The 9,358-nt window shown below is 40.0% G+C and overlaps 1 protein-coding gene across 3 annotated transcripts; it reads left to right on the top strand.

Annotated features, from left to right (window-relative positions):
• Positions 1-2,314: 2,314 nt before the first annotated feature.
• Positions 2,315-7,739, top strand: LOC136856401 (uncharacterized). 3 transcript variants are annotated; one of them, XM_067134237.1, is made up of 5 exons: positions 2,315-2,409; positions 3,009-3,072; positions 4,749-4,940; positions 5,975-6,061; positions 6,572-7,739. In XM_067134237.1, the coding sequence occupies exons 4-5, from the start codon at positions 6,035-6,037 to the stop codon at positions 7,700-7,702; spliced, it is 1,158 nt and encodes a 385-aa protein (XP_066990338.1). In that variant the 5' UTR covers positions 2,315-2,409; positions 3,009-3,072; positions 4,749-4,940; positions 5,975-6,034; the 3' UTR covers positions 7,703-7,739. The 3 variants fall into 3 exon arrangements, with proteins under 3 accessions (XP_066990338.1, XP_066990339.1, XP_066990341.1); XM_067134238.1 differs by lacking the exon at positions 3,009-3,072 and having other exon boundaries at positions 2,336-2,409; XM_067134240.1 differs by lacking the exons at positions 2,315-2,409; positions 3,009-3,072; positions 4,749-4,940; positions 5,975-6,061 and adding an exon at positions 6,078-6,199.
• Positions 7,740-9,358: the final 1,619 nt, after the last annotated feature.

The following is a 9,358-nucleotide window of genomic DNA, read 5'->3' as shown; positions in this document are numbered from 1 at the left end:
GGCTGTCAGAGTTCAAGCAATTGTTACCATTTGGAATGTAAGAGGAGGGGGTTGCCTGAATTTTGAGTTATAGTTCCCACTCAGTAGGTATACGATGTAAAACGGTAAAAAAATTAAAAAGTTTTAGTGACATCAGATAGTATAAATACATATTATAGAAATTCTGTGTCTGTCTTGCTTTTCACCAGTTTGTGATAGTGTGTTGATTGTGGAAGGAAGAATGTTTTCATTTTCCTGCCTGACATTACATCCTTGATTAGCATGTTATTGGATGCTGTCATGAGCGTGGGTGGGTGTACGTATTCGCATGTTTGCATATAGGGAGGAATTATTTCGACTATATTCATGACAATTAAAATTCGTTATATTTTCTTCGATAGCTTATGAGCACAACAGATCGAAACCACTTATGTGCATCTCCTATGTCTCATGATATGTAATAATATTCACAAATATATAATACAGAGACTCAATAATCACTGATATTTCCTGTAATCAAAGATTTGTTATATGAATCCTTGTAAATCCAGTCTTCAGTCTTCCACCAGATGAAATGAAAATCCTTGAAACTCTACGGCTTTCATTTTTGCATAATAATGGCAGCTGAATAGCAAAAATGAGAACAGACTGCTTAAAATCTGCCAACTTAGCTACAATTTCCATGAAACTAAAGTATTCAAAGAATGTTGATAAATAGCCTCCTTGCCTCATCACTCTTCCAGAGAAAGCATACTGAGTACAGAAAACTCAGCTGATAAGCTGAAGAAATCCCATCAGAACAGAATAAAGGAAAGGAGAAAAGTTTGCCAGAGAGTTGAATGGCAACAAAGACTTATCAGGGTTTTTCAATTTTCGCTAAAACAGCAGATTTACATTTGAAATCTACAACCATCGGATACATCTTAATGACACGCGCACACACTGCCTACACAACACACAAAAATGGTAGATCCATCGATGGATAGCAAATTGCGACCTCAAATAGATTTGGAGTTTATAATCCCCCAAAAAGTTTTTTCTGAGAAAAAGACTAAATAACTTTTAAATCTCTCTTCCCAATTCGTTTTATTATTTCACACTGTCTTGAACCGAAATTGGCTCGTGCATTAATTATTTAATTTTATGTATATTTTTTAAATGAATTTACATTTCGAGTGCAGACCCATACCGATCCATAATTACACAGTTTTACATAACAGAAGACCGGGAAACTCACTTATGATTGGAAATCTAGATCTTAAGGTTAAATTTTTCGTTTGTTGGGTATCGTTGAAGTAGCTCTCAATCCAAATACTCGGGCATATAACACACTCTTCAATTTCAGGCAAAGAGAAAAGCCCCTGTATTTGGAGGTCTAGGTACAATATAAGATAATATTATTGTATTTTAAAACGCATTTTACCAAATATACATTGGGTCAGTAATTTTGTCCATTCATGAATTTTACATTATTATGTGCTAATATTTCAAACGAATGCGACAATGAGACTTGGGTGATGTAAATGGCAAGGTTATAGTGGGATCACCAGAGAGTTAATTTTAGCTGAAACTGAAATGATACCTTGTGCCAACTATGTGCTGACTAGTCCATTTTGAAAACTGTGGAACGAGGAAAAATCCCTGATCTTGTGAATTATATGTTATAGCTAAGATACCGAAAAAACAAAAGATGACCTGACTGACCTGAATGTGGCAGTTATAGTGGGATTACTCAAGGAGTTTGTAATGAAGCCTTCAGTTTGCAAAAATACCCCAACAAAAATCGCACAGATAAAGAAGGTGGGAGCGGGTTATTTCTCCTGTCGTATTCCCTTCTGTTAGACTTTATAACGGAAAAAGAGGTCGGAGGTGGAAGAGAAGGTTTAAATTGGAGTAGCGATAGAAACTAGCAGATGAATATGTTTTAAATAGTAACAAGCCACAAAATTGACAAAACTTCATTAAATAAGGTCTAGCGCGGAAAATTAATGAGTTAAAGATGCCATAATGGCCGTCTCGGCTCAAACAGCTCGTTTAGACTAGACGTGAGACACTAGATGATGAAAGTAATTTATTTATTAACATAATTTATTGTTATTGATTATATATTGAGAGAGAGAGAGAGAGGCGTCGGGACAGTAATCGTACGTCTGACAGAACCGTCGTCGCTCTCATACGTACTTTGTAAATATATTAATAAATAATCAACTTACGTATATAGAAAAATTCAGTTATATTAATTCATTTATAATTAATTTCATATTTAAATGACCAATATCATAAATATTCTCTTTGTAAATAATAAAAAAGAATGTTATTTGGATAAAGTGAACTCGAACGTTGCGATTGATATACCACACTAATGAGATTCTGTCACCCCGAGCGAAGCTTTTTCTCTTTTCAGTGATATAGTGATTTATAGTGACTGTCGTGAGTGCAGGACTTATCATCGAGTGCATTTTACATGTATATTAACGTCTAAACTATACTGAGATCACTATAGCGCCGAAAAGAAATGTATAAATATAAATTGATTTTTTGGTTTGGAAGAACGAACACTGCCAAAAATGCGACTTGAGTTGCCAATTATATTTAAAGATTGGAGATAATTTAATAATTACGGTTGTTTCTGTAATTTTCTGTTAATAATTTCTATAATTATGTTTATAATTAATGTTAATTGTATGAATGAAATGTCTCCAGGGGGCGATGAGGTTCGGGGGTGACCTTTGGTCTAAAAGAGGAGTGTGTGACTTTGGCCCAGAGGTGTAAACTGCTTTATACTATTTAAGGGAGAGAGAGAGAGAGAGAGAGAGAGAGAAACTTAGAGAGAGAGAGAGAGAGAGAGAGAGAGAGAGAGGTAAACCAATATGTAAACCCTATCTCTCTCTCTCTCTGAAACACACACACATACGAGAGAGAGAAAATGTAATTTAAATCCTTCATTTAGACTCTCTCTCCCACATGGTTGCACCTCTCTCTCTCTCTCTCTCTCTCTCTCTCTCTCTCAAAGACCTATTGCATTGCAGGTCAAGATGATCTGTCAACTCCTTTAAGAAGAATCTCCTTCTGAATCTCCTCCAATCTCCAAAGGTCAAAGGGAAAATATCCACCCTTTTAAAACTGTAGTACACTCACTATCATATATATATATAAATATATATATATATATATATATATATATATATATATATATATATATATATGAATGTCTTTTCCTGTAATACTACAGTGTAATATGAAAATAAGAAGGCCCATAAAACACTATTTAAACGTTGAAACCATATATTTCACCTGTGCCCCTGTTCACTGGTAGAATATGGACAGGTGGAAAGTTACAATGGTATATATACAAAACTGCTCTATCCACCACACATTATCGAGAGGGCTATTAATAAAGGAATAAAATATACCTTCCCACTTTCAACAACAAAATAAAGCTTCCATCTGAAAACATCCAAAAGGCCACCGAAAGCAACTCAGTTCTAATAATCCTTTCATTTTCCATTATCCCAAATCCATCGGGAGTTCGCTCGTTAACGTTACTTAAATAACAAAGGGAAGAAGCCGGAGTTTACAAGATACCGTGTAGTAATTGTCATGACATCTATGTAGGCGAGACAGGTAGATCTAACAGAGCACAAAAGATCAGTACGTTACGCTTCCCGAGAGTTCGGGAATTTTCCTACATATTAGAAATACAGGGCATGTCATTAACTGGGGGGGAGTTGGTTTTTCAAGAGTAGCTGTCCGTACAAAGAAAGATGCTGAATCTGCTATCATCAATCAAACCAACAATATGAACCTGTCAGGAGGACATTGAAATTGGACTATTGACACATTAATCTCGGACCCCTCTTGAAGAAGATGACCCAAGAAACGCGACCGCCAGATCCATCGCCAAACGGGAGCTAATGAGGCCAAAAACCACTAGGAATTTGGTCAATCTCTCCTTCTAAGAAACGCCACCTCCTAACATCGGAGGCCTAAGGCCACACCTTCATGTTTTTGTATATATACCATTGTAACTTTCCACCCTGTCCATATTCTACCAGTGAACAGGGGCACAGAAACAAGTGCCTGAAATATATGGTTTCAACGTTTAAATAGTGTTTTATGGGCATTTTCATATATATATATATATATATATATATATATATATATATATATATATATATATATTTCATTTCACTTACACATTTATCAAGTTGAGATCATTTTAATAAGTGACTAAAGAAAAAATGCTTTAAAAATGGGATAAGGGAGATTTGGTACAGGAATTTGGACGAGTTTTTATGGACATTTATCAAATGAGCTTCTTTTCATTTCAAAATGAGCCAAGGGAACATTTGTCAAATGAGCTTCTCACTTGAAAGATTAAATGGGATTTTATGACCAAGTTTATGACCCCAGAGTCTCGTTATGTCCTAACCACCAATTATAGGATGTTTTTCAAGGACAGATTTGTACCTAAATCCTTCGCCAATTGTAGTACAGGACAGTTAATTGATGAACTTATTCACTTTTTTGGCTCGTGATATATTTTTTCACCCCGTTTACGTTGTCACCAACAAATGCCCTCCCATGGGGCATATTCTCAGACTTGGGGTACATGGTAAATTCGGGGAAGGGGGTGGAGGGTATATTAAAATTAACGAACAAAGGAAACTGCCCTTTGGCTCTTGTCCATGAGGCCTATCAACAAGGAACCATATCATGCTATGAAGTCATTGAGAGCTACTTCTGTTTCAATTTAATGCCCTTTGCAGGACCCTCCACGCATCCCAAATACCCAGGGGCGCCCAAGGAGTGAGATGGCTGCAGCCCGCAGGCGCAGGAGCGAAGCGAATGGAGTCGGCTCACCGTATGGGCGTACTCCACTTCCCCATCTGCGTAGGCGTCCTGACAGCGGAACCCCTCAGGACAGAGGACCTTCAGAGGGCACTCGTCCACCTTTACAAGTTGGTTTGGATACTGTTTTGTATTTTGGGATGGGGGTGTTGCCCTAATGCCCCTGATACCCTGGTTATGGCCTGCTTCATTGGGCTACAGAGAATCTGACCTGGCGCTCCAAATGTCCTATACACTAGACTGTGGAGCCCAAATTATTACAAATATATTAGGTGTTGCCCTAATAAATCAAAGGTCATAGGTCACAGGTCAGAAGGTCAGATCCCCAAAGAGATTAGTCTTGATTATCAATTTCCAGGAGAGACTTTACGCAACTCTGCTCTAAGCTTACGATATTTCCTGCACATCGTCGTCAGTGTGTCTTCTTCATGTGATTTTCAATCCCGCGACCTCTAATCGTTGACCTGACTTCATCATAAGTCCACTGTTTAGCTCCAAAAGGGTCCTCCCTAATTCTTATCCTTCATACAACCCAAGGATTTTCAGTAATCCTTCTCTCGCTGTCCTTGAGCTACACTACACGGTTTGACCTTTTGACCTGACCTAGAAGCCTGACTCTTTTAGAGCTAACTTCCATTAAATGAAAATCAATTTTAACTATGTGGGACTTATCGTACATTGGGCAGGCGATCCACCTTACCACTGAGAGGGCCCGGGGTCAATTGTCAGCCAAGGTCAAATGACCTATGTTGACCTAAGCTGTGAATGATGAATCTGGATGTGTGCTGACTGTTGGGTTTGGCTTGGGTGGATTAGGGTCTTGGAGACACTAACTTCTCCCAAATTACTAGAGTAACAGTTGTATGACTTACTTTCTCTCTCTCTCTCTCTCTCTCTCTCTCGCCAATCATTTTAAGTGGTGATGAATTATGTAAAACTTGTCTGAACAGTCATGAAAAATGCCTCATTCATCATTCAACAGTGCCATTTTGATGATTACCTGAAATATTCATCATAGTAGACACAATATCGACATCAATCAATCTCTGAATATCTGATAAAATCTGATTATTGATATATAATCCTTGTCAGAACATCAAGTAGCCATCATGAAGTGTTAAATTATTTAAAGTTTCCTTTTCAGCAAGATTCAAACCCTGCGGACGTGCTTTCGCTACTGTGACGGGAATTGTGGGTATGTGAGATGGAAGAAAGAAAGATTGATTTTCAAGTGAGTTGAGCATCAAGGGGTGCCCCAAGGGTTTGCCCCAAGGGAATGCCTTACGAGAAGGCATTGAAGTTCATGCCCTTATAAGAATAAAGAAGATGGTCTATTCTTCCTCCTGCAAATACCTTTGTATTGTTTCCCGTACGTAACCTTTTTTCCTGCTAATTCTCTACCGATTCTTTGTTTCTGCTCACTCCACACTTTCACTCACTTAAACAACTGGCTCTTTTCTAAGTTCACTGAACAAGTATTTCCTTTGACTGGTGTTCACAGCCTCTAGAAATGTTAAATAAATATACCAATCACATCTTGTGGAAAGTGATTTATGACTAGAAATTTCTCTTGTTTTGCCCTACGGTGCACTTCTGGAAAATGCTAAGACATTTGACTTAACCTCTTTGACTTAACATTTAAGCAAATCACTTTGAAACTACTTTGAAAAAAGTAATTGCCACAGTTCTTGAAAGTCTAAAGTACCCTTCTAAATCAAATATTCCACTGTCTCCTCCACAGGAAGTGAGCGGAGACAATCTAATGGAGGAATTAACTGCCCTGATAAGCTGCGCCTACACTCATAATGAGGATGGACCCCTGTGGCGCGTTAGACTCATGCGAGGGCAAATCACTCCCACACACGAATGTCACCCAGCGTTCCCACACCAGTCAACCCTGCTCGTAAGCTTCCACCACGGCATCACGGACGGCAACGCTGTCACCTACATCTTTGTGGTGCTGTTTAAAATCCTGGAGGAGGTCATTGGTGGGGCTTCCGTAGACGACGAGGAACAGGTAGGCTGCATTGCGAGCGACGAGCAAACGCTCTCCTTGAAGAACGAGATCAGGGGGTATCTGGAAGAACATCCTGATGAAGTGGAGAAGTTTGCTGAGAGGAATCTGCAGTCCGAGTTCACGCCTCTGCTGTACAAGGCGTTTGGCTTCCCAGAAGATCCCCAGCCGACTACGCGTTACCTGCTCAGCAGCTTGGAGTCCCCAACCCTGTGGAAATTTCACGAAAAGTGCAAGGGCGCTGGCGTGACTTTCAACTCGGGGTTCGTTCTCGCCATAAACACGGCCTTGGTTGAACTTGCGCGAGAGGCCAGGGTAGAGGTTGGTGACGCCCTCAGCATCCGCAGCAGACAAACCCTCAACCTCCGCCGTTACTGGGAGAAACAGAAGACGTTCTCCTTCGGCTGTCACGTCGGCAGGATGCTGCAGACGATAGACACTCCTCCGTACGACAAGGACACGTTCTGGGACCACGCGAGGACGCTGGACGCTGACATGCGGGAGAAAGTGAGGACCAAACACGTCCTCAAGGAAGAGGTGGTGAGGGAGATGAAGCATGTTCAAGAGGCAGCCCTAAGGAGAGACGCTCCGGTGCCAATCGACTGCGACTACACCATCGCCAACGCGTTCGTCCCAGGGTTCTTCGACGCATGGAGGGACTACAGGCATGTCAGGGGAGGCAGAATCATACTCTTCATTAAGATGGGGCTCACGCACAGCATGACATTCCATACAGTGATCAGTGCCTCAGGGAGTATGTCCTACACCGTCAGTTACTCCACGTGGCACATCACAGACGAAAACGCTCTCAGGCTCCTGAAGAAGGTGGAGCGTGTTGTCGAAGACTTGGCGGCCTGAATTTTAGGTAATTTAATAAAATATTAATTCCTTAAAATAGAATATTTATTAACCCTTTCCTTCAAGATTTGGTTAATGGTTAATGTTAAAACACTTTCAGAGAATTCTTAAACAGAGCTTAAAATGAAGAAGGTTTTGGGATGAGGCTGCTAGGCCCTAAATCCTTCTTAACCAGGAGGCTCTATATAAAATAACAAACTCGGACTGAAAATTAAGTTAAAAAATATATACAAATAATATAAATGACAAGTACAAAGGATAGGGAGGAGTGACTACCATAAGGTGCTGAAGGCACAGACCGAGTGACAGACAATTCGGGCCGGGTTCAGCTTCGACCTCAACTCACGAGAGATACGGAGGTGTTGAGGAAGACTGGGTGTCTAACTGTGGAACGAGTTGTTGAATGAAGAGTGATTCTAAGATTGCTAAATATTGTTCGTTAGGAGTTTGGCTATAATTTTAAAATCTTTGTAATTTATGTCAGATTTACGTTTGCTAATGGCCCGGGTTCGAGGGCCATCTTTTTATTGATCTATCTGTTTTAAGAACAGAATCAAACATCTCACTTTTCTTGAGATGTCTCTGGTAGCCGTGGCTATTTCCTTGGGTCAGCAGATCCCTTCTCCTTCGTCATAAGACTCTCACTAAACCTGTCTTCACACAAAGGCCTACTGAAATGAGACACTGATATACAAAACTAGACTTTATCGAGAAATTGAACGAAAGTGATTCAGCAAAAGCTACGGTCATGAAATGGTGCGATTAACACATAACTGGAGGAGATACTGTTTCACAAGCAAGCAGACTAATGATTCTGTGCCAAGCAATACTAGTGATTGACACCCTGGTCATCACACAAAGTAATAAGGTCATAAAGACCATAATTAATCTCATATCGTGTTGTAAGAGTAAAATACACCGCTTCCAAATATTCGTCCCTCCCAGGACGATGTTCGGTTCCTGTTGAGAGAAACATTTCTTTATATTAAAACCCTGGAATGAATGTAGATATTCAAGATTGAAAAAATGCACAAATGGACGATTTCATTATGTAGACATCGTTTGGTTTTACTGCTTCTCAACCAGGGGTTTTCCCTCTGAAGTCTGGAAAAGATATGTGTCGATGGATGTTCGTAAATAACGTATCTTCATACTGGCAGTTTCTTTAAACACTACACGAGTCACTGTTCCTCTCATAAGTAACTCATGAGAGATCGCACATACCCCACCGGAATCTAGGCATTTCCAGTGCATGCTGTTTCTATGTGCTCGGACCACGATCAAATAGTTCTGTTGTGTCCGACTGAGCAAATTCCAACGTCAGCACAAATGCACCTGCCGTGAGAGCCACTGACAGGCCATCACATATATCACTGTTGTCCAACGAGAACCCAGACTTAAAACATTTCTTTGCATGTTCACGTATACATGAAAACTTAGGATTGGTCAGTTTGACACCTGTTCCATAGCTAATGTCTGGATGAGAGTCCAATCTCACTTTGAGTCACCTCCACTTGGAGCCGACATACCTCCCAAGATTACATCTGGGGCAATTAAATAAATATACGACTCCCGAGGTCATTAGTGGATCGAATGTCTCCTTATGCTTAAATAGAGATCTGATATTCATTGGGTTGCAGGTGAAAATTTCTCAAC

This window comes from Macrobrachium rosenbergii, chromosome 35 (genome assembly GCF_040412425.1).
Source record: "Macrobrachium rosenbergii isolate ZJJX-2024 chromosome 35, ASM4041242v1, whole genome shotgun sequence".
Lineage (NCBI taxonomy): Eukaryota > Metazoa > Arthropoda > Malacostraca > Decapoda > Palaemonidae > Macrobrachium > Macrobrachium rosenbergii.
The sequence above is the reverse complement of the archived record's forward strand: the minus strand, read 5'-3'. Positions and strand labels throughout refer to the sequence as shown.

Bases quoted from the DNA above. Each gene is read 5' to 3' on its own strand.
- LOC136856401 (XM_067134237.1), top strand. From the start codon at position 6,035: ATGGAAGAAAGAAAGATTGATTTTCAA. The intron at 6,062-6,571 runs GTGAGTTGAGCA...TCTCCTCCACAG, and splicing joins AAAGAAAGATTGATTTTCAA to GAAGTGAGCGGAGACAATCT.